Source organism: Larimichthys crocea, chromosome VII (genome assembly GCF_000972845.2).
Source record: "Larimichthys crocea isolate SSNF chromosome VII, L_crocea_2.0, whole genome shotgun sequence".
NCBI classification, from domain to species: Eukaryota; Metazoa; Chordata; class Actinopteri; family Sciaenidae; genus Larimichthys; species Larimichthys crocea.
The window spans coordinates 26136560-26164552 of NC_040017.1; the positions used below are offsets into that span (position 1 = coordinate 26136560).

At 43.4% G+C, this 27993-nt stretch overlaps 3 protein-coding genes across 3 annotated transcripts; 2 read left to right on the forward strand and 1 right to left on the reverse strand.

The window, feature by feature from the left end:
- The first annotated feature begins 5794 nt into the window (after positions 1-5794).
- On the forward strand, positions 5795-12686 carry ppp5c (protein phosphatase 5, catalytic subunit). The gene is made up of 13 exons (XM_010749916.3): positions 5795-5909; positions 8079-8320; positions 8976-9123; positions 9289-9410; positions 9505-9570; positions 9702-9800; positions 9940-10045; positions 10192-10334; positions 10473-10560; positions 10652-10692; positions 10815-10993; positions 11083-11164; positions 11476-12686. Exons 1-13 carry the CDS (start codon positions 5849-5851, stop codon positions 11536-11538), a joined length of 1440 nt encoding a protein of 479 aa, XP_010748218.1. The 5' UTR covers positions 5795-5848; the 3' UTR covers positions 11539-12686.
- Positions 12687-14382: 1696 nt separating this feature from the next.
- LOC104934284 (THAP domain-containing protein 5) lies at positions 14383-18458 on the forward strand. Its single transcript, XM_010749917.3, has 5 exons — positions 14383-14797; positions 16543-16726; positions 16842-17662; positions 17745-17931; positions 18022-18458. The coding sequence occupies exons 1-5, from the start codon at positions 14724-14726 to the stop codon at positions 18139-18141; spliced, it is 1386 nt and encodes a 461-aa protein (XP_010748219.2). The 5' UTR covers positions 14383-14723; the 3' UTR covers positions 18142-18458.
- A 1150-nt stretch (positions 18459-19608) lies between these two features.
- Positions 19609-27931, reverse strand: gipr (gastric inhibitory polypeptide receptor). The gene is made up of 15 exons (XM_027280388.1): positions 27883-27931; positions 24781-24926; positions 24508-24604; positions 24290-24397; positions 24082-24203; positions 23890-23996; positions 23335-23479; positions 22939-23098; positions 22766-22826; positions 22598-22667; positions 22290-22378; positions 20569-20707; positions 20440-20481; positions 20203-20295; positions 19609-19869 (listed from the first exon to the last, which is right to left on the reverse strand). Exons 2-15 carry the CDS (start codon positions 24829-24831, stop codon positions 19609-19611), a joined length of 1545 nt encoding a protein of 514 aa, XP_027136189.1. The 5' UTR covers positions 24832-24926; positions 27883-27931.
- Positions 27932-27993: the final 62 nt, after the last annotated feature.

Consider the following 27993-nt stretch of genomic DNA (forward strand, 5'->3'; position numbering starts at 1 on the left):
CTTGCCTGGCCACCCAAGTGTACAGGATGTGAACTAATACTTTACAGTAAGAAATCATACTCCCTAGAGATAAAAAAAAAAAAAAAGGCTCAGGGATGAGTCTGGAAGGCACCCAAAGGTCTGTCAGTAGTTAATGCTAACTGACAGGAAAGTCCAACGGTAAGAGCAACAGGAAGAGGAAACTCTCCCCCACAACATCCTGGATGGCCTGCCTATGTGTGAATGGATATTTTCGGACACTGCACAGGGTTTCTGAGTCTGTATTTGTACTTCACAGCTGGTATTGACATGGCAAGGTTTGAGTGTGTCACTGGTGACATAAAAAGCATCTGTGTTCCAGTTTGTGTGTATCCACTATTACACAGTGGTTGGGAAAGTAATGTTGTTCTACTGACAGATATTTACAGTTTGTCTTTAACACTTGCGACATAGTAGTCTGTCTGCTTTGCTCGTCTGTTATTGCTGTCTCACCACATCAGACCCCAGCTATTCACGCCACTTGAGACAATTCAGCCCCGTTAGGAGAGGCTGGGGTGGTTTTCTCAACAATCCGTCTCTCTCCACCTTGTTTGTGGAGCCCTATGGAAGTCTTCCTTTCCTTTTAAGTCCCATAGTCATCTAATGGTCAGAGTATGCGCACCCAGACATCCTGAGTCACTTATGATGCGGGTTCCTTTCTGTGGGAAAGCTTGACCATGTGTGCCGTGCACGATCGTTCATTGCTCATAAACAGTAGGCGCGGAGCCTGCGATGTAAAATAAACTAGCCGCCACAACATGTCGTCGCTGCCGTTAACCAGCCTGAAAACAACAACCGCACTGCCAGATGAAAGGGCTGCGAGCAGGTCACACAACTGCTCGGCTTATACGCCGCCGCCGCTTTGATAGATAATCCGAGGGCTCTTTCTTGTTTCATAAGCTCAACTGCTAGAGGGTTGCCGTCTGTTGGGATGTGGGTGTGATGCAGAGCCTGTCACAAAGCCGGTGTTACCTCCAGGTGAAACAAGCAAACAAACACCGCACTGTCTGACTGAAGGTAGCTGTCGGTGTCTTCCGTCCGCAAAGCCTGAAATAAACACAGAAAAGGTGTCGCTGAGACTGAGAAAAAAATAAAGTGACCTGTGACTTCACATGTGCAGTTAAATGGAAGTTTTTGGGTTGTTTTTTACCCACGGTGGGTTCAGTAGGATGGTTGATGTCATAGGGCGATGTAGAGTAGCGTCTGGGGTGGTCACTGTCTATAAATATCATACTTGGGGTGTTCCTCGTCTCTCTTTCCTTGTACTCGCGTACAGTATATAACAGCCTTTTCACCTAAAACATTGACAGGCTCCTGATTCAGTGTGTCTCTTTCACATCCTCCACCGTCTGCCCCGGCTCTATCTATCTGCATTCCTCTGTGCGAGTTTCTGTCTTTCTCTCTGAGGCACACAGACATGGGTCTATTTGCTTGAATTTCTCATTTCCTGTTTGGGGTGTGTATCCGATCCCTTGTTCTTGTGCCCAGCACACATCAAACACTCATGCTGCTTAAAAATGAGAATAAAGAGACAGAAAGGAGGATACAAAGAGAGCATATGAATAAGGGAATGATGGCTAAAGTGTGTGTGTGGAGCATAAGGATGAACGTGAGGAACTTAGACAAAGACACAGTGAAACCAAAAAAGAAAATAGTGGTTAATTATCGTAATATCCACAGATATGGCCAAATCAGGCCAGAGTTTAGACGGCATAGTCGTTTTTCATTCTAATCTAATTTTTAAGGAATCTGGGCTGCTTGCACTTCCCGTAGCAATCCCTTTTTCTTTATTGTAATTATCTGTTTAGTCCATCATTTTCTAAATTCCCTTTAACAGGCCTCTGGTGCCAGTCGATCGGAGAGGCTGCTGGAAATGAGCCATAAAAAAAAAAAAAAAAAAAAAACCCAACAACCTCCCATAGTCTGCTTCACATTTCCACCATCAGGAACAGATTCCATTCAGACTGTGTGTGGGCTTACACTCAGGTATGGAGCCGTGGTTTCGGTGGCTAATGCAGCTACCCTTACTGTATTAGTTTAAAAAAAAAGACTTGACATGACTTGTATTCGCTCGTAAGACTAAACCGCCTGTTTGATAGGAGAATAATTCTAAAAATGAGCCACAGGCCAGTGCAAACTCGCACTCTGCTCTACCAGTAAATATGATGATAAAACCAAACACTGCTTTTAACACACGTAACACACAACTCATAAGGAATGGTGTCTGTTACAAGATGTACCTAATGTTGAAACATTATACATTTAGTCAAGTTTTTTCCTGATACAACTTATCAAAGTTATAGTGCTGAAATAAAACGGGATGTTAACGATGAAGGATGGGAGAATCAGTTGAACACATTTTAGACGCTCAATTAAAATTGTGGAATGTTTATCTTTGTGAAAGAGGTATCAGTTCTTCCTGTTTTTACAGCAGGAAAGAAAATGTCAACAAATTGTTTTTTATCAAACTAACAAAACCTACATTTAGTCCTTATTATAGAGCACGGAAAAAGCCTCTTATTTAGCTTCAGTTGAGTTCAGCTGAGCACAGGACACCTTTTAAAATGTGTGTGGAAATAAACAAATAATTTGCTAATCTGTTAAATCAGTTACTTAAATAAAATCATATCAGCTCACCGGGACTTACACTGCAGACGGTTTCATTGCAGGCACCGAAAGTAACAACCTTACTTAAAGCAGCCCTACAAGAAATGTAAACAGACTCATAACAAATTATACACAATTGCTTTCTATACCCTTCTCCAGTCCCCACCCCTGCGCACCCTGGTTCAAAGTCCAAGAAACACAGCAGAAAACAGAAGGGGTTTTAATGTGGAAAGGTAAAAGCAGCAGCAGATTTTTTTTTAGGCAGGTATGCATCAGGTTTATTTTTCCCATTACATGAAATTTCCAACTCCTCACTCCCCCTGTAGCACATATAACTTCAGTGAATGTGTGATGTGTCATTTCAGGATGTTGATCTGTGCCTGCTGACTGATGCCGGCGCTGATCAACAGGAGGTTCCACCGGGATAGGGAGGAGAGACTTTGTAATGCTGCCGTAAAAAGTGAGCAATCGCTATGATTTGTAGAAACCATCAGCTAAAAAAAATATATAAGGAAAGATCGGCTTACAGGGGACCCAAATCTCTAAACCAAGCACAAGCGAGATAGAGGGAAATAAGAAATAGGAGGAAGGGTGGAGCTCAAGTGGATGAGTTTTTCCTGATTTATCTTTAATTTTGCTTGAAGTCCTTTGCCCTGCCCGCTAGAAAAACATATGGTTCAAATAAGTACGACCCCCCCACAGACCCCCTGAAGTCATGCGCTCATTAGTGAATTATTTGGAGAGAGTGGAGCAAAGGAGGGGAAACAAGACTCGTCCTGCTCGTACAAAATGCTGGTAAAGTCGGACTTTGTGGTTGAAGGGATGGAGTAAAAGAGTTCAGGGGGGTGGTCAAAACACTCACTACGCAATGGTCTTACATTGCTACAGGATAATATATAGTAAGAGGGTTTGGATCAGGCCTATGTAACATATACTCCACTCGCTCTGAGGCCTCATCATTCATTGGCTCGCGACCCTGGAATGTCACTCACATTCCCCATGACCTTCATCCGTCTCTTTCTCTGGTTGCTCGTATATCTCTGCGCTCCTCCATTTGTGTTTGTTTTAACTTTCTCAGGACCCCTCCAAAGCCCACGCTCATGCATCGTACACCCAAGAGGACAGCAATCTCCCTCCTCCGTCCTTCCAGCCAGCCAGCAGCCAGATTTTCACTACCTCTCTCCTTCCCACACCGTCTCTCCCACTCACTGTCTGCGTTTACTCTCATGTGGGGCTGAGGCTTGTAACGTCAGCTCGTTCTTAGTCAAGCTCAGTGTGTGTGTGTGTGTGTGTGTTTTCCTCCTTTTAGTGTTTCTAGTAAAACCATCACACAGCCAGACGTGTTGTGGCTCAGAGAAAAAGGCGACTCATAGATAACCCCGCTTAGAGAAAGTGAACGCACGCACGCACTACGTGTAACAAGTGTTGGACAGGGGTCATGGTGAGTCACCCGACAGTTGGGCCTCTTACTCTTCACTGCGGGATGTCGCTTGTGAGTCAGGGCAGCAGACTGGACTAGGCTGTATCCTCTGTGTCACATGCCTCTTTTGAAAGTCTCTTATTCTTGTTGAACTTCTAACCCTAGCCATTTAAAACCCAAACACACCAAACCACAAACCTACATCTGAAATGGTTGACTTTTCCTTTCTGGTAAGGCAGATGTGCCTCTCCTGACTCCATTGACCCACTTCTTCTTTCTGACTACTGACAGTAGAGTTTCTGGCTAAGGAACAACGTTTCAGCTTGGATGCGTGATTTTTTTTTTTGCAAACCAGTTATTCGAGGCTGAGGTGCGTCATATGCCATATGTGAGTGATTCAAGTTGAGGAGTTATGCACCTGTGCCATGTTTGTCCCCTCATTAGCGTATCTGTGGTTGTTGGAGGCCGACGTTGCTGCGTTTAAGTGACAGGAAACTTCCACTGAAACAGCCTCGAACCCTTCAGGCATCTGGGAAAAGTCCAAAAGGAACTGTGAGTGCTGTGGTACTTTTGTGTCACAGGAGCCTGGACATTAATTAACTGGAGTTTTATTGCAGTTCAGCCAGAGAGGGATAAAATTAAGAGTGGAGTAATCATTCCAGACAAGACAGAGGAAACTGGCTCCCACATGAATCATTTACCAAATCTTTCACTAATGATTTGGTTGTAACACATTACTCACGATTTGGATTTTTTCTGGTTAACCTCACACGAACGAAGTTCACTGTATCAGCAGTCAAACAGAGTCAACCTGTAATGTAGTTTCATTTCAGTATTTCATGAATGTACACTGACCCCTGCTGGTTAATGAATTAAGAAGTAAAATACAAATTCTACTTGATATTTTCTACCTAGCTTGGCTCTGCCTCAAACACATCCACCAACACATATACTGTATTTAATTAAAGCAAAGGGACACCAAAGGATTGTTGTCAGACAGGGAAACACAAAGCGTAGCACATGTGAAGGACTGCTGCTCAAAGTGAGTTGGTGTGTTGTAGTTTAACTGAGAAGTTTTAACACAGTGTGTGTTGTGTAGTTTAATTAATAACAACCCTATAATTAACTATTAATTTGCATTACTTTAATTTCAGCTAAACCAGACACACAGTGTCAGGTACAATTCCTGTATATTATAAATTATTACTTTCACTGTTTAGTTTTTGTTCTTTTAACATGTAAATATCATTACTCACATACAATCTATTCATATTGTGCATACTATATATACTGTAGTATCTACCTCACGTACATAACAAACCTTCTGTACATTCATTTCATTCGATTCAATTGCATTGTCCTATTTTAATTTTGTTTTTAATGTTGTATTCTTGTAATTTGATACTTTTATGGGTCTTTTTGTTTGTTTCTGTTATTTGCTGTCTACTCTCATTTAGTGTAAGGTGTGAAACCTATGAAATAAAATGTATTATTATTATTGTATTATTATATACATAATTTTGTATATACTTTTTTAATGTGTACATATTTTTATATTGATGTTTACCTGTATAGTTTTTGTATCGGGAGCCACTTTATTTTATTTTACATAAATTTAGCCGTTATCTTCCTCTAATCTCAGAGTTTCTTTACTTGAAACTACATTTAATAATAATAATAATAATAATAATAATAATAATAATAATAATGATAATAATAATAATAATAATTTGAGCAAAACAAAAACAGGGTGACTTTGCGACCTTTGCGACGGTGCAGTCGTCGTGCGGCAGTGAGGAGAAGATGGCGGAGGGAGACGCTGAAGCGGAGCTGCTGAAGGAGAAGGCGAACAAGTTCTTCAAAGGTGAGTCCGCTCACCTGTCACCTGTCAGGTCACTGCCCGGCACCAGCTGCTCACCGCAGGTACAGACGGGACCGCCGAGCGCGGCAGCGGCGTGACCGAGCGGCGACACGCTGCCAGACGGAGCCGGTGGCTAACGTGAAGCTAAGCTAACAGCATGCTAACCCATTCATTGGATTAGCCGCCTGAGCTAACAGCAGCTAGCAGCAGCTAACAGCAGCTAACAGCAGCTAGCAGCTAACAGCAGCTAGCAGCAGCTAGCAGCAGCAGCTAGCAGCGGCTAACAGCGGCTAACAGCAGCTAACAGCAGCTAACAGCAGCAGCTAACAGCAGCTAACAGCAGCAGCTAGCAGCAGCTAACAGCAGATAGCAGCAGCTAACAGCAGATAGCAGCAGCTAACAGCAGCTAACAGCAGCAGCTAGCAGCAGCTAACAGCAGATAGCAGCAGCTAACAGCAGCTAGCAGCAGCTAACAGCAGCTAGCAGCCGCGGCGGTAACCGCACGCCGTCACGCGTGTCATGTGTACCGCCAACTTCACGTGTGTGTCATTGTGCGCGTGTGTGTCAGTGTGTGCGTGTGCGTGTGTGTGTGTGTGTGTGTGTGTTTTAGCCGCTCGGCTGTGTTCAGCCGCATTTGTGTGTGTATCCCTGTGGTGTAATCAGATTACTGTGTAGCTTTGTAGGTTTACATACAACTCCTAGAAGCTTCCGTTAGCCGCGTGTGAGCTGCAGCAAGGCACACACACACACACACACACACACACACACGGTGTATTTATCGTTTTAAATTATTATAACCAGCTCTCACAGGTCAGCCGTTTATTTTCAAATGAGATGAGCACCAACGGTCATCTAACGTCTCCGTTTAAATACCAACGGTCATCTAACGTCTCCGTTTAAACACCAACGGTCATCTAACGTCTCCGTTTAAACACCAACGGTCATCTAACGGCGCCGTTTAAACACCAACGGTCATCTAACTGCTCCGCTTAAACACCAACGGTCATCTAACGGCGCCGTTTAAACACCAACGGCTCCGTTTAAACGCCAACGGTCATCTAACGGCTCCGTTTAAACGCCAACGGCTCCGTTTAAACGCCAACGGTCATCTAACGGCTCCGTTTAAACGCCAACTGCAACGTTTAAACGCCAACGGTCATCTAACGGCTCCGTTTAAACGCCAACGGTCATCTAACGGCTCCGTTTAAACGCCAACGGTCATCTAACGGCTCCATTTAAAGATAGATAGATAGATAGATAGATAGATAGATAGATAGATAGATAGATAGATACTTTATCCATCCCACCACAGGGAAATTCACTTGTGACAGCAGCAAAATAGAGAAACAAAAGTAGAAGAGGCCAAAACAAAAAAAACACAATAAACAGAGATTAAACGGACAGAAGTATCTATAACTACACAATAACCACGAAAGAAAACAATCAACCTTCAAAAACAGATAAGTACTGAGTGGCATTAAAAAGTGGCATGATATATAAGAGTATTGTAGAGTAAACGTGACCATAGTGTAAGTAATTTTGCAAAGAAAGTGACCTACGGACACCAACGGTCATCTAACTGCTCCGTTTAGACAGTTTGACAGAGAGAGGCGTCGATAATAACAATAACAATAATAAGTGAAGCTGTCAGACTGCGATCCACTCTGTTAGTTTAGCTACATGTCAGCATGCACTCCTGTTATTCACGACATCGTCTTACGTACGTAATCACGTCACACTTGCTGTACTACAGGTTGAAGTTTGTGCATTATCAGGGCAGACATTGTGATGAGTCAGAGCAGATGTGGACAGCTGTGATTTTCCATTTTCTCTTCCATGGTTTCTATTTATTGTCGTTACTCTTTGAGTTTCTCATCTCTGCCTTAACACGTGAATTTACCCTCTGTTGGGATCAGTAAAGGGGTTATTACAATATTGCTTTTTGTCTGACTACTTGAAATAAACATGCATGTTGTTTATTAGTAAAAGGCATGCTCATGATCTGAGATCTGAAAACGTTTCATTTGTAACTGGTGGAAACTTAATCAAGTAACGTGAACCCAAATGTCATATAATTGTTTCAGCAGCAGTAGTGTCCCGCCCCATGCTCGCATGATCTTTGTAGGACCACAGACTCTGTTTTCCAGTAAGGATGTGACCTTTGTTTTTCAGAGAAAGACTATGAAAATGCAATCAAGTACTACTCCGAGGCCGTGGACCTCAACCCATCCAATGCCATCTACTACAGCAATCGAAGCCTGGCGTACCTACGCACAGAGTGCTATGGCTATGCCCTGGCTGACGCTACGAAGGCCCTGGAGATAGACAAAAATTACATTAAGGGATATTACCGCCGTGCCACCTCCAACATGGCACTGGGCAAGTTCAAGGCTGCACTTAAAGACTACGAGACGGTAAGAAGCATCTTTGATTGTCGGTAGCTGCACACCTGCAGGTGTCATGTTGTCTGAACCGAGCATGTAAGAAGACACGAGCAGTGTGTACAGCAGAACTAAATGTTTTCTGCTCATCTCCTCGAAACAAAGAGCTCTCCAGTTCACTCTGGTGATGTGTCACCGTGAGTTAGGCTCTTCACGTTGCCTGACATAGGGATCATCCTTTAATCCAGTCATGATGCCACTTAGATCCAGCGTGAAGGCGCTCATACCACAACTAATTTGGTGCCTATTGTTGTTCATGCTGTACACATAATAAGCAATATAAATATACCAGGGCTGTGGCAACAAAGACATCTAAAGCTCAGTCACAGCCATTTATTGCACAAACTAGACCAAGCACCATGACAACAGAAAATGAGAGTTAATCCTTATGAAGTTATGAGGTTGGAGCTAGATTTCTATGTATTTATAGACCTCTGAAATGCATAGGAGAAGACTCATTAACAGAACCACTGAGGAATATTTATCATCCAGTAACTCTTTGCATGTTTAATAAACCTTCATATGCATCGTGTTCTTTGCAGCTACACTGATTCACTGTGCCCACTTTAACGCCGGTTGATGATTACCAGTGTGGTTCATTCATGTCGTTTCCTTGCTCTGATAACAGGTAGTGAGGGTTCGACCAAATGACAAGGATGCAAGGATGAAGTATCAGGAATGTAACAAGATCGTGAAACAGAAGGCTTTTGAAAGAGCCATTGCCAGCGATGAGATAAAAAAGTCTGTTGTTGACTCGCTGGACATTGAAAACATGAGTAAGTTTCCTGTGTTACTGTACAAATAAAAAAATATCTATAACAATAATGTGCTTGAATTTCACCAAAACCAGTATGTTGTATGTAAAGCAGGAAGAAACGATAACAAAATGTCAGTGTGAAAATTGTGATTTTGATTAAAGTAAATAAAATCCTTCATTGCAGCGATTGAGGATGACTACGTAGGCCCCAAACTTGAAGATGGGAAGGTCACATTGACGTTCATGAAGGAGATGATGGATTGGTTCACAGACCAGAAGAAACTGCACAGAAAGTGTGCTTACCAGGTGAATGTTCGTTCATATGAAATGCACTCACTGACGGAAACATACCTGCATGTGTAATTTAACCTTCTTTTTTTTTTTTTTGGTACTCTTTCAGATTTTGGTGCAGGTTAAAGATGTTCTATCGAAACTACCAAGTCTTGTTGAAATCACATTAAAAGAGGTGAGGACTTGGCAGATGCATATAATTATATTCTTTGATTAACAACTATGATATGACTGCAGAAAAGATGCAAGTTTATTTTATTATTGTTTTTATGCTGTAATAATTTTGGTGACTTTCTCTTTCAACAGACAGAAAAAATAACTATTTGTGGTGACACACACGGGCAGTACTACGATCTCCTCAACATCTTCAAGTTGAACGGTTTACCTTCAGAAACCAACCCTTATGTATCCTTTTCTGTTTCGAAAATGTGTGTGGCGTTCACTGCAGTCCTCCTCGTTTGTACCGTTTTGTGTCTAAACCAACAACAGCCAAAAGCCCCAGATCCAGAACTTGTGCGTCATCGTGCTTAACCACAGAATTCAGCTGTTCAATGGTGACTTTGTGGATCGCGGCTCTTTCTCTCTTGAGGTCATTCTCACTCTCTTCGGCTTCAAGCTGCTCTACCCCGACAACTTCCACTTGCTCAGGGGTGAGCGCCCTCACAGCGTGGATGCATGTGTACCATCTGCTGTATCATGCCATATCAATGTCTCATACTTGTTGTAAAATTCAAAGTTTATTTATGTGCTTTGTGTTTAATATATAAAGTTGTTTAACCGAGGGTTTTGCCTGCAGGTAACCATGAGACAGACAACATGAACCAGATGTATGGATTTGAAGGGGAAGTCAAAGCCAAGTACACAGCCCAGATGTTCCAGCTGTTCAGCGAGGTCTTCCAGTGGCTGCCTCTTGCACAGTGTATCAACAGCAAAGTACTGGTAAGCAGAGCTAGAGGCGAGCAAGTTGGAAAGATGCATTATAGCAGAGAGGATCCCAAATCTTATCGATGACTTAATGCTACAGTGGTTTGATGTGTTGTACTGTGCGCACAGTCCTAATAAGAGTCTCCATCTCAGATTATGCATGGTGGACTGTTCAGCGAAGATGGTGTCACATTGGAAGACCTCAGGAAGATTGACAGGAACAGACAGCCTCCAGACTCAGGTAGGGTCCGACTCTGAACGCAGCATCAGTATAAAACTGTCTCTAAGTAAAGAAAGGAGGCACAGTTTAACACCTCCCTCCTCTTTCACAGGTCCCATGTGTGACCTCCTCTGGTCAGATCCACAGCCTCAGGTCAGTTCCCGTCCACCCAGCACCTCATTAGATCTATTGGGTTTGTGTGGTCCAGTTCTCTTTTGAATTAAGATTTCATTTGTTCACCCCTCTCTCTCTCTCTCCCTCTTGTGGTCATGCAGAATGGCCGGTCCATCAGCAAGCGGGGAGTGAGTTGTCAGTTTGGGCCAGATGTGACGGAGCGCTTCCTGGAACAGAACAAGCTGGACTTCATTGTGCGTAGTCATGAGGTCAAAGCTGAGGGCTACGAGGTCACTCATTCAGGGAAGTGCATCACCGTGTTCTCAGCACCCAACTACTGGTACGTAATCATGCTGACTGACTAAGAGCGTTGACTCAGCTGTTACTGTTTATTTTAAATGTTTTGTGTTGTATTCTGTCTTCCCTCAGTGATCAGATGGGAAACAAAGGAGCTTATATCCACCTCAGGGGATCCGACCTCAAGCCAGAATTTCACCAGTTCACTGCTGTGGTCAGTATCCTCTCCTCTGTTTGTTATGTTCATTATGTTTGTCATCGTGACCATTGGTTTGGGACATAATTCACTGAAATGCTTCATTGTACTGATGCTGAACATGGCGTTAGTTTTGTGTACAGTGTTACAGTGACATCTACTGGCTGTACAGATTTAAACAGGACCAGTCCTCTTGATCCAGTTTGTCTGTTCTGCTTATTTAGAAGTCAAATTAGATGAGGACTTGTCTTCACTTCTTTCGTAATCCCATTATTAAAAAACAACACGTTTAACTGCTGATGTTTGTCTCCTCTCACTCTCTTTTACAGCCTCATCCAAATGTCAAGCCCATGGCGTACGCTAACACGCTAATGCAGTTGGGGATGATGTAGAGGCCCACCTAATCTGTCTGTGACACTGACGACCTCCCATCTGACCTGAACCATCCCACCTCACTCCCTCCCGTGCTCGGACATGCTCTCGTTCATGCTTAGCCTAAGGGGATCCCTCTCCCCGACAAACTTCCACTAGTTGTACGCAGAAAGCACGCGGTGTAGTTGAGATGGGAAGAGATCACGTACACCAGCCCAGTTCAGAACTGGGTATGTTCCTTCATGTTTATTGCTCAAAACTGGAAAAATCCCCTTTCCATTGTCCATTTACCCACTCCATATTTGTCCCATCACTGGGTAGAAACCAGCCCTGAGAATTTCAGATGGAGCTGCTTGGTTTTTAAATGTCGGATGTACTTTTGACAGATGGGATGAAATAGCTGGTATGTACCAAAGATTTGTAATGAAAATGATTGTTCAGTTTTTACAAGGATCATCTTGTGACTCTGAAGCCTAGCATTGTACTGTTGGCCTGTGTACACAGCTTAGAGCATTGTAAACTGGCTTAGGAGCAGCATGTCTATCAGTGTTAATAATAATGATAATAATAATAATAAAAAAAGAATAAATAACTGACATGTTGTGGCGTACAACATGTCAGTTATTATTTTATTTCATTTTACAGGAATACAAAATATGGTTACATGTATCATCCCAGTCCCCAAAAATAGATCGATTGTTTCTGGATACACTCTTAAAGGTGCTGTTTGCCATTAGTGGTGTATTTACTTGGTTCGGTCATGTAGCTGGTAACATTTATTTTGCACTGCTTCCCATTGAGGAAGATACTGCTGCTCTCCATGTTTTCATCCTTGACAGTCATTGTGCCGCTCACCTGGCAGCTCCCGCACAGTCTACTCTCCAAACTAGCTTTGGTGTAAGGCAAACACTGATGGCACTCTAGTCTCCAATACGTGTTTGATTACTGGTGACCTATTACCCCCCCATCTGTGGATTTCTTCTTCAGTACTCAGACGTCCGAAATGCAATCCTGTCTTGAAACGCACAGCTGCATTGTCCAGTGGCCCTCAACTTTTTAGATAAAGAAATACACTAACGTGTATGTATATATACTGTATCATTTAAAGATTCCGTGTAATGTTTGGAGAAAATTATTGAATAAAAAAATGCAGTCCAGTGATTTTAGACACAAGCTGGTATCTTATTTTATGTCAGTTAAGATTGTCTACGCTTGTTTTGGGGTTTCAATAACATGATGTCAAGATGTTTAAAGGTCCACTGTGTAGGATTTAGTGGCACCTAGCAGTGAAGCTGAAGATTGCATCGAATGAATACTCACCCACCCTCACATATTTTTCCAAGCATGTAGGAAAAACTGGGGGTGTGGTCGAATAGTCTATTTTGCTTAACGCCATGAAAAGAGCTGTTCGAATGATCTAACTGTTAAGGAAAGGAGCTTCACTGCTTCCTTTATTATCTCCTTTAGCATAGGATACACCAGACCATCCTTTATGAAAGGAAAGGAGGTAATGTCGTCTTACAATTCCTTGCAGCAGCAACAAACAAAAAAAAAATCAATGCACTGTTTGGTCATTCACAACCAGACATTTAAAAAATGTATTCCAGTATTCCTTTATCATTTTAATTATTTATTCACAATGAAGTCATATTTTCAACAGGTTGTCCACGATTATATATCCTGCATGAAACAACACGGTCACAGCGTGCAGGGAGAAGTATCTCCAGTGCACGTTTTGTAGTCCATCTTCTGAACATTGTAGTTTTACCACAGATCATATCAATAACATCCGCTGTGGCGTAACTGTTATGGAATTTTCTATCCTTAGTTTACAAAAGGTCACGTGTGGGCCTTGAGGTCCTCGGCAGTATTAATTGCTTGGCTTTGACTGGGTGCCAGTCTATCTCAACACTGTGGTGTCCAGGGTCACAGAGACCTATTGCTGCCTTCATAGACATAATAGATAGCTTGCCGTTGACGTTCCAATCTGCGTAAACATACATCTGTGTCTCCAGACTAGAATATGCTGACAATAACACAAACATTCTCTTTGAGTAATTCTGGGCGTGTAGTATTTGTGCTGTTATCTTGGGGTTTAAAGTCGATCCACTAGCACAAGTTCGGCAGAACGTGAGACCGACTCAGGCACTTCTGATGAACTTTGAGAGTGTCTCTAATTCTCCTTGGCCAAGCGTCAATAAATAATCAGAGGCTCCTGAACACTTTCTTCCTTCCTGACCTCACCATTGACCTTTGACTTCAAGAATTTCTCTAGAACAATAATGACTATTGTAAGTGCAGTCGGATTCTCGGAACACCGTGGCTGTCGAGCAGTGATGCGCGGGTCCATGTTTGATCAACCTGCGCCGACCGACGTTTTAAACTAATCCGCCCGAACTCGGACCGCAGCAAATAATTGTGAAATATTGTACCCAACCCGCTTCCTGACCCGCATTTTAAAAAGTAGTCTATACTCTTGATGAACTTCGTAGCGTCATCGGGCTACATAAAACCGGCATTACTGAGTTATTATATTCATTTAAAAGTAGCCTATTAAAATGTGGTTTCTTCACGCCAGTTATTCAGCCAATACTCTGTGTATTTCACAGAAAATTTTGTCTACTACCATAAATTACAAAACTCTACTCGGCATCTTTATTTCAAATGACCCGACCGAAATATTGTTTGGTGACACCCGCTCAATTTGGATCAACCCGCACTGCTGTCGAGGTCAAGGAAAAGTGGTTAGGAAAGGATTTTTTTCTGACTGTTCGGCTGTGAACTTCACATAAAAAGCAAAAGGTCACATCTGAAGTTTGTCTGTCTGGGCTACTGTCCGTTCAAGATGGTGGACTCCGTGTGAGAGGACCCTCGCTGTGGATACAGAGCTCGTTCAGCTAAATCATAACGAATCATATTTTCAGGCGATTAGACACTAATGAAAACACACTAATGAAGATTTTGTTATTAGATAATACTGAATCTTTAATAAATGACGTAAACACGTGGCTTCTTCCTTATTTGGGTAGCGCGTGGTCGCGTTTGTTGGACGTCACGAGCCTCAAACAGCTGATCGTCAGTCGTCAACTATGCGCCACGAGCTGACAACACAGCAGCACGAGCTTCACCTTGTTGTGAACCCAGCTGGACACGAGCGCAACATCCGCGAGGACACCGACACCGACCCCGACCCGACCCGACCGACATGCCGAAGTACTGCTCGGTACCGAACTGCAGGAACGACTCCGGGAGCGCGAGCGACAGGAAGAGCTTCTACAAGTGAGTTCAACCAGCGCGAGCGCATGAAGTGCAGGTGTGCGCGCGTGACGAGTCAGGTTTAACTACTGTACTCATGAAGTACCAGCGTGTACTCATGAAGTACCAGCGTGTACTCATGAAGTACCAGCATGTACTTAAGCGTGTACTCATGAAGTACCAGCGTGTACTCATGAAGTACCAGCGTGTACTCATGAAGTATCAGTGTGTACTCATGAAGTATCATGAAGTACCAGTGTGTACTCATGAAGTACCAGCGTGTACTCATGAAGTATCATGAAGTACCAGCGTGTACTCATGAAGTATCATGAAGTATCAGCGTGTACTCATGAAGTATCAGCGTGTACTCAAGCGTGTATTCATGAAGTACCAGCGTGTACTCATGAAGTACCAGCGTGTACTCATGAAGTATCATGAAGTACCAGCGTGTACTCATGAAGTATCAGCGTGTACTCAAGCGTGTACTCATGAAGTACCAGCGTGTACTCATGAAGTACCAGCGTGTACTCATGAAGTATCAACGTGTACTCATGAAGTATCAGCGTGTACTCAAGCGTGTACTCACGAAGTATCAGTGTGTACTCATGAAGTATCATGAAGTATCAGCATGTACTCATGAAGTATCAGCGTGTACTCTCGAAGTATCAGCGTGTACTTATGAAGTATCATGAAGTATCAGCGTGTACTCATGAAGTATCAGTGTGTACTCATGAAGTATCAGCATGTACTCAAGCGTGTACTCACGAAGTACCAGCGTGTACTTATGAAGTATCATGAAGTATCAGCGTGTACTCATGAAGTATCATGAAGTATCAGCGTGTACTCATGAAGTATCAGCGTGTACTCATGAAGTATCAGCGTGTACTCATGAAGTATCATGAAGTACCAGCATGTACTCATGAAGTATCATGAAGTACCAGCGTGTACTCATGAAGTACCAGTGTGTACTCATAAAGTACCATGAAGTATCAGTGTGTACTCATGAAGTATCATGAAGTACCAGCGTGTACTCATGAAGTACCAGCGTGTACTCATGAAGTATCATCATGTACTTAAGCATGTACTCATGAAGTACCATGAAGTATCAGCATGTACGCATGAAGTACCAGCGTGTACTCATGAAGTACCAGCGTGTACTCATGAAGTACCAGCGTGTACTCATGAAGTATCATGAAGTACCAGCGTGTACTCATGAAGTACCATGAAGTATCAGCATGTACGCAAGAAGTACCAGCGTGTACTCATGAAGTACCAGCGTGTACTCATGAAGTATCATGAAGTACCAGTGTGTACTCATGAAGTACCAGTGACTGTCGATGTGTTTTACTGCATACTATCAGGAGGAGAAACTCTTTTATTGCTCAGGTGTGTGTACACACATGAGGAGTTTGAACCTGGAGTACACGCACAGATAAAAACACAAATACAGCTAAAAAACAACAAGCCTGACAGACAAACATATGTACAGATGAAAAACATTAATATGTATGTCTGTATAAATAAATTTCACAAACAAAGGTCACCAAATCTATTTCATTTTCATTTTTCTGTTCACACAGAATATTAGAAACGTCTGTCACTGACTGCAGCCTCAGGAATCAGCAGAGCTGGTTCGATTACACTGCACAGCCAAAAAGTGACGAGTCATCAGTCACCTGATCGCATTCTCACTTCTGATGCTCTGATTTCCAGCGTATGAGGCAGTTTTTTATAAGATATCGACTTTACTGCCAGCTGCTCTGTTCCAGGTTCCCTCTGCAGGACGCGGCCCGGCTGCAGCAGTGGCTGAGGAACATGGGTCGTGAGAACTGGACTCCCTCTCGACACCAGTACATCTGCCACGAACACTTTGCACCCTCGTGCTTTAAGGTGCGATGGGGCATCCGTTACCTGGAGAGCGATGCCGTGCCCACAGTCTTCCAGGAGGCCGAGGTAATACACGGATTATTTGAGTGTTTCTCCTCCTTGATCGTTTTCTCATATTACAAAATTCTGATGAGGTTTCTGAAGTTGTATCTTTCTCGACTTTCTTCTTTCTTCTGTCTAGAAACGGAAAGCCGCTGATCACGCCGAGAAGAAGCCCAAGCGTCTTCGAGTTAACGGTAACGAAAGCGTAACGGATGACAGGTCGGTGACTGTTGCTGCTGCTGCTGCTGAGACGGAGAGCACGTTGCACACGGTGCACCTGTATGAAATCACTGTCGACCCATTGCAGCAGGCGGAAACCGGTCTGCAGGAGTCGAGCGATGTCGGTGTATCGGACCGTTCTCTCCAGACTGACATAAACTCGCTGGCATCAGTGGACGGATTCGAAACGGGGACGAATTTCCCTTTAACTTTACTCCAGACGGTGAATGATCTAAGCGGTGGCGGCGAGAATACAGAGGTGGTGGTGATGTCTGAATGCCCGGCCGGCGAGGGGCAAGATGAGCTTGTGAACAGAATCACTGCTGCCATCCTGACTCAGGGCCGCGGGCTGCTCGTGAACGACTCCGCGCTTGGCTGCGCAGACGAAGCCGTGGCTTCTCTCTGCGTTGAAGATGTGACTTATACCACGGAGGAATTCTCAAATGTCCACGAAGGCCAGGAGACTCAAGCCATCGCCTACTTCGAGACGATACCCAGCGTTCTCCCCGGCGAAACCTCGACTCAGCTCAGCTACACTCCCGATACCGTGCTGTCGTCCGCCCTGAGCTCCAAACCTATCACATCTACTCTGCCTATAGTGTCCAAACATGTGCCACCGTCCCCAACGTCCCTGGTCCTCACTGTGGAAAGGCTGGACAGAGACGACGGAGAGGGAGATGACGGCCAGTCAGACGATGACGGTGGCATAGAACAGCAGGATCGGCAGCTGGAGGAGCACTGGTGAGCTTGGTTTGTTTCAGAAAATAATTAACACCAAAGGTGAATCATCAACATTGTATCGCTGTGTTTCCTACACGAACAGCTACCACAAGAACAGCCTGAGCAAAGAGCAGCTGGAGGCGATCGTGGCTGAGCTGCAGAAGAAGGTGAAAGTGCTGCAGCAGCGGCACCGCCGACACCTGGAGAAACTTCTGGGCCTGGAGAACACGGTCAGCCAGCTGAGACAAAGCAACCTGCTGAATGAAGAGCGACTGCAGCTGCTCGAGAGGGTGAAATGTTTAGATTTATTTATTTAAGTTTCTTTTAGCTGCAACCCTCAGAGCTCAGCCACTGAGTGTTTGTCGTGTGCTCTCCCTCAGGCTTACATACAGACCAGTGCAGCCGTGTCAGACGTCGGCGAGACCGTGGCGATCATCTACGAAGAGGACGATGCTGCATACCTGTACACTCCACTGAACAACGCCGAGGAGAAACTGTGAAGCCCGATCCGTGCGTCCGTCTGCTGCCCACTGTGCCAAAAAAGTGACATGGCAAATACTACCTGACGCGTGTTGTTTTATTTTTAGTTTTCCTTTTAACGAAATAAGACCTGTGAAACGTGGCGGTGTGTTATATCTGCAGTGAGCTTTGCACAACTATGAATGAGCAATATGGGACAATGTTGAATGTAGTTTGTTTTTTTTATGGTTTCCACCCCCCCTCCCCTTCTTTCTTTCTTTCAACCACTTTTCCTTTGACTTGAAGTATTTTTGTTAGTAATAATGTACATATCAAATTAAAAATAACTTCCATAATATTTAGGGCTGTGCTTCATTCTTCATAAAATAATGTTTTGTACATTTTCGTCTTCAGTAGCAGCAACAAAGGCGATCAGTGTTCACAGTAATCAACCTGTTGAATGACCAGTTCATCAGGTTTGGACTCGTATGTCCAAACAATACGGAGTGATTTGATGTCTGAGGGTGGTGTCAAATAATTTAGCCTTGAGTTTCTGAATGAAATATGAAAGCACACCAGCAGGAGTTGTGTGGACACATTTCTTTTTTTCCTTCGTAGTATGTTTTTATTCAAGAAATCCTGAAACTCAAGGAGGAACAGTCCCATAGTTTTACAGAAAGGACCCTAATGTGTGCATTATCTGGATAACTGTACCTGTAACGTGCATGCTCACGATGTATTTCCCTTTGCAAAGTTATCCAGATTCAGAAAAAGGAGATCTGTGAGTGCTTTCCTACGTGTGGACTCTCTTTCCAGCAGATGGCAGTAGATGCAGCTGTTTGATGGGGGAAGTTAAACACATGAAAAGAGGCAGATCAGCCTTTAACACAAGTCTTTCTGTTATAATGCACCTGCCTGATTATCATTGGAGAAAGAAAGAAGGAACTCTGTTTAGACTCTTTCTGTCTTCATAAATGGACTGACTTCAGGGAGGTGGCGGTGTTTATTGGTGTCTGAAACTCTTGATAAACAAACTGAACCAAAAACGCAATTATACGATTGAAAATTAATATCTCAAAGTGTGCTGAGAGGAGTGGAATGACGAAGCAGTATTTTTTCTGGGACGGATAATAAAAACTAACAGTAGGCATGGGGACGCCGTAGATGAGTGCATGGGGATTGTTTTTTCTCCGAAAAAGAATACCAACATTAAAATGTTCTGGCACATTTTCTTTTCAACACAAAATAATTTCAGAGGTAGAAAATGAAACATGCTGCTTCCTCCACGGGAATAAAATCAGAGAGGATAGAGAGTCCTGTCTCATTTACATTCTCCTCATCTGTTCCCTTTGACAGGAGTGATCAGAGATCACAGTCAGCTACATCCACTCGGTCTGTGCTTTAAGATCCTTCAACAGGGTTGACGAAATTCTCCATACTTGAGTCCAGGTCCTTCAGCTGATGGACTGTCTCCACACACTGAATCTGTTTCTTATCCTGTGTCACGGTCAACAGTAGCTTTCACCGCTCTTCTCATTTCCTCCTCCATCATCCTGTCTAAGAGCAGAGATGCAGCAGTAGGTCTTCGGCTGTGTGGCCTCCAGCTGGTCCTGGTGGGTGCAGGGCTGAGGAACGAGGAGCTTGGTGTGAAGAGGACCAGAGGGGTCAGGCGGCGGGGCAGAGAGGCAGTTGTTCTCCAGGCGATGGGCGGGCGGCAGACGGGGTGAAGGATGTTGGCACTGGATGGGTAGTGGCATGCTGGTACCAACCTGCATCATGATTTATGCACAACATCAAGAAGTTTAAGTGTAGACGACCTTTTAACTGCTTATTTATCAGATACATCACTTTAAGAACAAAAATAGCTTTAAGATTTTGATCTGTCCTTGTAATCCTCAGTCTATTTCTAATTATAACCGACCTCAACCACCCTCTGAATCATCGAAGCAACTCCTAAAATCTACTAAGGAAAAAAAGGCTTGTCCAGGATTTCATACATCTGAGTACATCACTAATAAAAACACAGTTTCCATGCTTTTACTGCTCTTCAATCAAAAGCTTTTCTCTCAGCCACAGAATAAATTCACAGCACGAGGCTCCACCTGTGGCGTGTTGCTGCCAGTGTTTCTCAGGTCTTCCAGGTCGGTCATCCCCAGCTTCCACCTCTGCCATTTCTTCTTTATCTCTGCCTGCACCTGCAAACAAAGGACGAGTTAGAGCGGGAGAAGGAAGAGATACGTTATTGATGAGGTCAATTTATCGACTGGAGACGAGATGAGAAACAGATGTAGGAAGAGGCAGTGCCTGCATCTACACTCACACATCGACACACCACCTACCTCCTTGTTGACAAAACAGTAGAGGATGGCAACAAGTAAACCCTGTGAAGAGGAGAAATCTCTTTAATGTTGAACCATGAGATATATTTTATCCAGAAAGGTCTTGAGTGCATTCAGTCCTGACTGTACCTGGAAAGAGTTCAGGAAGAGTTCGAAAAAGAGACTGACATCATTGAGGACGCCGTCTGTGGGCTCCTCTGTCAACACTGCGAAGACCACTTCATGGATGCCCAGCAGAGGGATCAGGGTCAAGGTGGATTTGGCCAGTCTGGAGAGAGAAGTACAAGACAGGAGTCATTCTAGATGCAGAAATACTGGAATGGAGCGCTGCCCTCAGATCTCAGATCTATTTAGTGTATTAAGGCACTTCGGCACAAACTCAGCTGCTGAAGCTCTGACCAGGGACGAGTCCTCCAGCAGAGCATCGTGGGAGATAAGACTGTGGCTCTGCTTGATGGAAACTTCCTGTAAATCAGTCCATTTGTGTCAGATATCCATCTGCTCGTGAAGCTGATCTGCTTCTTCTCCTATCTGAGTTTCTAAAAGCCTGCGACCTGAACTCACTGACATTGAGCTGTGTTTTCTGATGAGTGCTCATTTCATAGTCTATTGCATATTAATGTATAATATATTACACGTCTTCTGTCTTTAAGACAGCTGAGGTGAGCTTCCCTTGAAGGGACAGTGGAGCAGAGTGATAACGCAGTGTTTCCCTGGCATTCAAACTCTGAAATAATAAAAATGACAGATTGTCCAGAGGCCTTGAAGCAAAAAGGAAAGTTTGTTTCCTCTCCTGTGTTTATGTGACTTAAGAACAGGTGAAAAAGTAAATTCAAATGTGTGTTTCATTGGTGAAGCAGGTCAGAGAAAATGTTTTTTTTGTGTATATTGTTGTAATGCTCATTCCATCCACAAGGGGCTAAAGTGCACCACTATCTCCTCCTGCAGCTGAGATGAGTATTACAAAAGTTTCTAATCACCAGTTCATGAGTCATAAACACAGGAGAGACACAATTTAGTGATGCAGTTGAAGATGTTTGAAGAGAAACTCCGCCGACACTGTCTTAGTTGTATATAACAAATTTATTACAATAAGTTCAGCATCGTAACAAGTAAAACGTTACTTGGAGAGCCCCTGGCCGAATGATGAGACCCTCCTGATCTATGCGGGACAAGCTACTTATATATAGTAGGTTATACTCCCAAAACATACAATTAAAATAACTCGAGTCAGAGGGACAGATCGTTAAGAGAAATTTCCTTTCCCAGGATAGTCCTCCTTTGACCTGACCCCTTATCTATCCAGTTAAAAGAAATCATATTCTACATCACATCTACACATCTGACAGCGGCGCCAAGATAGTATTATGCACCTATGTGCAGACACCTCATAGATAATTAGACACAAACAGGGACCAAAGTGAGCTGGAACGATCTGGATCTGGGTTTTGTCTCGTCTCTCGACTCCCTTCATAGTTTTAGCTAACTGAAATGGTTACACCAGACCCCCACCTGCCAAATCACACGTACATAATAATGCATACAGAAGTCATTTAAAGTCTGACTGACTTCCAGTCAAACATTAGAAAGTCATGTCAAGATATCAAAGTGCAGACACGGGCTCTGTGCACCTCCTCTAATATTAATTCTGCTTTGATCCTTTAATGCTTCAGTACAGATTTCTCATGCTACTGGTCCCACAATGTTCACCACCGTCACCATGTTACTGACTTGACCTGAAAACCATTAGTCTAATTGCTGTATTCCCCATTGTCTGTCTGTTTCCTTAAGCGTTTTTTTCACGGGAGGTGAATAAAACTTTAGAACAGCCACATGTCGACACGTCTTACCTGAATTTATAGTCTGTGTATCTCATCTGATGGGCTTTCAGCTTGGACACAAGAATGTGGATGATGCGGATAAAGATGAAGAAGTTCACCTGAAGAGATAAAAAAAAAAAAATCCTCAGTGATACAAACCGGTCTATAAAATTATTTAGTGCATCGGAGAAGAGGCAGGGAGTCAAACACCATGCAGAGAAGATGAAAAACATCACGTAAATCACAAGGAGCTGTGATGTTTCTGTTCCGTGTTTGTACTGGTTTAATAGGATCTGAAACACAGACAGTGTTTCTACTTGTGTGTGTGTGTACATTACCAGAATGGCGAGCAGGATGGGAGCGCGGATTATCCACCAGTGCCCTTTGTTCTCATTTATCTCCCAACACCTACGAGCAAGAGAAGACATGGGTGAAGTGGTTTTCCACTCTCATCATCTGTGGTGCGAGAAAAAATGATGCACACAAATGAAGCGAACATGCCTCACCTCGTGTTCTCAAAGAGATAACGTACAATGATCCAAGGAATCACAAATAACACCGGTGTGCCTGACGGAAAAAACAGACACAGCAGTTTAATTCATTTATACACAACGTGAACTATTTCTTTTAGTTTATCTCTGGTGTGTGTGTGTGTGTGTGTGTGTGTGTGTGTGTGTACCCCAGCCGATGAGTAGGTATACATAGAAGTGGCGGTTTTCAGAAAACACCGCCAGCACCAGCAGTTTGTGTAGATAGAGGCCTTCCACCAACAGCCAATAGTAGTTAGCTCCCACACAGTACTGCATCAGCACCTGAGCCACGTGGCAGCCTGACATCGCCTAATGTGTGTGTGTGTGTGTGTGTGTGTGTGATGGAGGAGACAACAGGGTCTTTAAAAAGGTTAGAAGTAACACGATTTCTGTGTTTTAATGCTCTGCTTAAAGGACCAGTGTGTCGGATTTAGTCTCATCTCGCCGTGCTTCACACACAGAAAGAGCAAAAATGCATTTTATCCTCCTACTAAATCTGACACGCTTGGACCTTCAACCTCAGTTTCTTCTGCGTGTGTCCCAACCTGACCAACGTCTGAGATGTTCCTGTCGTGTTTGAACTCGGTGTCGCGGCTCAGCAGAGCGTCTCTGGTCAGGATGGAAGCCGCTCGCAGAATGAACGACGCAAACAGGTTGATGTGGATGTAGTTTCTGGTGCAGTGCAACTTCCTGCAGACATCACGCATATCAGAAGAGTGTTTTTATATTCAGTCAGACTGCAAAATATGCGACACACACACACTGGGTGAAATTGCATGCAGTGTGTGTCTCAACATTAGCTGAGTTAATCTGAGGTCTGTTCATCTTTGCACCATTTGTCATGGTTAGTGCTTGTTGCTGTGATGTTTCTCATATCATTTAGTTTAAGACAACAAACAGCATCAGGAGCAGAGGTCTGAATTAACATTCTTTGAAAGAAATAACTGCATGACGCAATGTTTAAAGACTGTACATAAACATACTGCTTGTGGAGATGGAGAGAAACATAATTCTTTACAGTAAATGATCAGAAAACAAACAAAGAACCAAAAACATCGACATAAAAACAGGAAAACAGACTGTACAGATGTGGGGCTTACCTGAAGAACAGCAGAATAACGAGAGCCAGAGAGAGACTGGCCAGACTGAGGCAGTAACCGACCGTGTACATGACTCTGAAGTGGGCTAAGATCACCATCCGTCTCTCCTGCAAGCATCCAACCAAAATACAAACGTGGGTTCATGCATTTTTTTAAACTTTCACTCCTTTCTCCTGAAGTGTGAGTGTGTACCTGAGCTATGTGCATGCTGTTGTCGCGGTCACACTGCGAATGGTCCCTCCAGGTGCGGCTGGAGTTGCTGGTGGCCCACTGACCATCAGGACCGCATTCCCTCAACACAAAGCCGTCACGCACTACACAAACACACACACACCTATGATCACATAGAATACACACAAAGTGAGAATAATGCATGTGTGTGTGTGTGTGCATTCCTTACCTTGGTTGTACCAGGGCAGGTACCAGGGGCAGGGCACCTTGACTGTAGAGTTCGGTTTCCCATCTGACCAGCAGGCGTACATGTCAAACATCCGACTGCAGGTCGCTCCTGAGAGGAGAGACGACAGTGTGTTTTAACACGTGCAGACACTGAAGTTAAGGATACAGGTGGAGATGACTTTTCAGTTTCAAAATAATGTGCATGCTTGTGTGTGTTACCTTCAGGCCTGGGATCAGTGCTCATGCTGATCAGACATTCATTCCTGTAGCGGTTCCATTCAGCCACCGTGTCCGTTACAGTCCCCCCTGACACACACTACACACACACACACACACACACACGCAAACATTAATTCGACAAACCAGTCAATGGAGAACAGAGAGAGGATGAAAGCGTACCATGGTGTGTTGTATTGGACTACATTATATGACATTCCTAGGTGTACTACATAAACTGGCATGTCTGTGAAACGTCTCTCTGTAGGCACGTACCAGAGTCCTGTAGAGGAGGAGGAAGATGAGGAATGTATCAGAGGTCTTCATCACTCGGAGGTGTGCCAGGGTGGCCACCGGGAGGATTTAGAGGCATCACAAGGTCACTTGTGGCATTTATCATTTGTCATCTTCAATGCAACAAGCTGCAAAGAAAACAGTCCACATATATATTATTTTCTTGTCCTCTTGTGATTATTAATATATTAATTAGATTAACTAAATGTATGAATCGAAGATGATGAATGTCCAAAATACAGTTCGTTATAGTCACTGTGTTTCTGTGGCTGTCTGTCTACATTTGTGGATGCGTAGAATAATTTGTAAAAAGTGTTTCACGGTTGTAGTCAATGACATCACTGTACTGAAAACACTTTCCTCTCTGTGTAACTTGAGCCTGATTAGTTGATGTACTTTCCAGCCATCAGGGCATACAGCACGAAAGACTGCCGAGTCCTCCTGTCAGCTAACGTCACTGACCAGGCTGACATGTGACACGAGGAGGGAGAGGATGGAGCCCAGTGTGAGCTATAAGATACTAACACATCTTAATCACAGCGAGCCATAAGCCAGAGTCTGTATGTGTACTGGTATTAGGAAAACCTCCTGTACTGTAAATCCAGTGACCCCAGTGACACACAGACCGAGTCAAAACAAAGACCAAGGCAGTCGCTAATATTTGCCAAGTCTCTTCGAGTTTACATACTGCTGTGTGTTTTCATTTGGAGGCTGTTTTATAAGAGAATAACTCATTTCTGATGAGATACACAAACAGCTTCCACTTAAAAATAAAGTGTAGTAATCTGTGCCACAGTTTCACATTTAGGAATGTATACAGTACATATAATCATCTTTTGATCGAGTTATCAAGATATCCATACAGAGTTTTAATGTTAAATAGATCATGGTGGTAAAAATGATTCAGGAGAGGAAGGGGAAGGAGGAACAGAGTGGTAAATAAGTCGAAACCTGCTGCCGGATAAGAAGTGTCTGTATACAGTGAGCCGCACGACAGTGTATTCTGCAGTTTTGCCTGGAGCTCATGTACCAGGAAGACAAACAACTGTAGAAAGAAGGACTTCATTTGTCATGCATGATTCGAATCCACAATATTTACTTCTACATGCATGGGCGAATACTTTTATTGCCTGTATGGTATTTATTTCCTCTACCTGTGCGTGTGGGATGGGTCTGCTGTATCCATAGTCAGCCAAGAACAAGGGGCATGTTTCATTTTTTGACCCACACTTACACAGCATAGGACAGATGTGAAGTACAGTGCTGAAGCGTATAGTACTGTGTGTTTTTTACAGTCTAACTATATGAAACTAGATTTTAAAGTCAAGTCAAGTCATTCTCAAACAAACTGGAGATTATAACGACACATTCCCGAGTAAAAGATTCCTAAATCCACACAGCGTTTCTAATATTACAACAGAGCTGCTCAGTGTGTTCATTATATATGTACAGTGGAGTCCAGCAGGAGCGAGACCAGAGTCCACAAGTTGTGAGAGTTGTAAAAATGAACATGCAGCCGTCTTCTTGCATCTCCACTCTAATTAAATAGACGCGCACACAGTAACAAATGACGTCTAACCGCCTCTGTTTAAACTCACAGGTCAAAGTGTTTCAGTTTGTTTCCTCATAAATGAGACGACTCCCTCCACATTAGCCATCGCTGACACGTTACATGGGGAGAAAAGCGTTGAAGAGTTGATGACAGTCATTACTTGACTGACAGAGAACAGTGCTGATGACATTTTGGCAGACTGTAACGACGAGGGGGAATCATCTTTGGATTAGAAACAGGAACTAACGTGTCAGATATCTATGATGTGCAGCAGCCACTGTAGTTTATCTGAAAGAGTCACAGGTGAGCAGCGAGAAGGGCGTCAGCTACGGAGTTAACCAACATGAAATCGAAAGAAAAGAACATCATGCAGGCGCTCCCTGCGTTTGAATCACAAACATCCAAACGATCTTTCTTAATAAGAAGTCATCCCAACCCCCACTGCACCAAAGTTCAGAAAGTTTCCTTTCTTTGTCAGCACGGTAACTCTGCAGGTTTAGAAACGATGAAGTGCTCAGGTGAGTTTCAAGCCTGCGTAATAATGAATTAACATGATTTAAATAAAGTAAACTAACACATTTGTATACTGTATACTGCATGGCTGTGTTTGGCTTTGTGCCCATATGGTGTCTGTCGCTGCTGTACGGTGGTACTGATGCTGTATTGTCTCCGGTTGTGTCTTCTGTCTTGAAGACTTTCTTGTCTTATCGTCTCCGTTCTTTACATTTCACACACTTTACTGCTTTCTCATCTCGCCACAGCACTGCAGTCTGCTTTTCTGTTGAAACTTGGAAATCCAATTTTTGAATTACACAGTGCTGATACTTGCATGCACACACACACACAAATACCCACTGAGAAGCAAGGCAGTGTTTCACTGCTTTTAGTCTCTAAAAGACATGTGGCACAGCTGGAGCTTCCTGTGGCACATATACGGAAATATATAGATATACAGACACATACATGCGCAGGATAACACTGCAGCCATCAGGTAGTCAGGTGTGTGTTGTAACAATAGCTTTCCTAGATAATTAAGCCCCACACCACAGGGCTGCATGTAGACATTCACGCCACTATAACTCAGTGATCAGCTCCCACTTTAAACTGATGCTGTGACAGACCTTCACAGTAATGACTGTGAATTCTTTCTTCATTGTTTTTAACATTCAAACATGCATCAAACAGACATCTTTAAATGGGATAATAGTGTTTGTTCCTCACTGATAACCTAAAAAAGTTCACAGTGATGACTTAAAATACCTTCATTTATTACCTGATGGTCATTCATTCAGCAGTGAGTCCACCACACTGACAACTTTTAAAAAAAACACATTTGTTCATTGTGAAACTATCAAACTGTTTCTATAAACTGAAAACAAAAGGTTTGTAGCCACAGATACACATATTTCTGCTTGTTTACATTTGTTTCTGTCTCTTCCATTCATCACCACTGGCCATATTATCATGCTATAATAAACAATTACAACCAAACCAACCAAACACCGGCTGTAAAATCAGAAAGCATGCCTCACCTTCACAGATGTCATGTCCTCACTGTCAAAGTCTGCAAACAAACCCAAGTCTGCGTCTCAGGACTGAAGGCAACAATCACATAATGTGATCACTGAGCTCTCTCTCTCTCT

Excerpts from the sequence above, each read along its gene's own strand:
- ppp5c (XM_010749916.3), top strand. The coding sequence starts at position 5,849 with ATGGCGGAGGGAGACGCTGAAGCGGAGCTGCTGAAGGAGAAGGCGAAC. Across the intron at positions 10,693-10,814 it reads GGTCAGATCCACAGCCTCAG|AATGGCCGGTCCATCAGCAA; the intron begins GTCAGTTCCCGT and ends GTGGTCATGCAG. Across the intron at positions 10,994-11,082 it reads TTCTCAGCACCCAACTACTG|TGATCAGATGGGAAACAAAG; the intron begins GTACGTAATCAT and ends GTCTTCCCTCAG.
- LOC104934284 (XM_010749917.3), top strand. The coding sequence starts at position 14,724 with ATGCCGAAGTACTGCTCGGTACCGAACTGCAGGAACGACTCCGGGAGC. Across the intron at positions 14,798-16,542 it reads GACAGGAAGAGCTTCTACAA|GTTCCCTCTGCAGGACGCGG; the intron begins GTGAGTTCAACC and ends GCTCTGTTCCAG. Across the intron at positions 17,932-18,021 it reads GACTGCAGCTGCTCGAGAGG|GCTTACATACAGACCAGTGC; the intron begins GTGAAATGTTTA and ends GCTCTCCCTCAG.
- gipr (XM_027280388.1), bottom strand. The coding sequence starts at position 24,831 with ATGAAGACCTCTGATACATTCCTCATCTTCCTCCTCCTCTACAGGACT. Across the intron at positions 20,708-22,289 it reads TACACAGACTATAAATTCAG|ACTGGCCAAATCCACCTTGA; the intron begins GTAAGACGTGTC and ends TTCTCTCTCCAG. Across the intron at positions 20,296-20,439 it reads ACTGTTTTGTCAACAAGGAG|GTGCAGGCAGAGATAAAGAA; the intron begins GTAGGTGGTGTG and ends CTTTGTTTGCAG.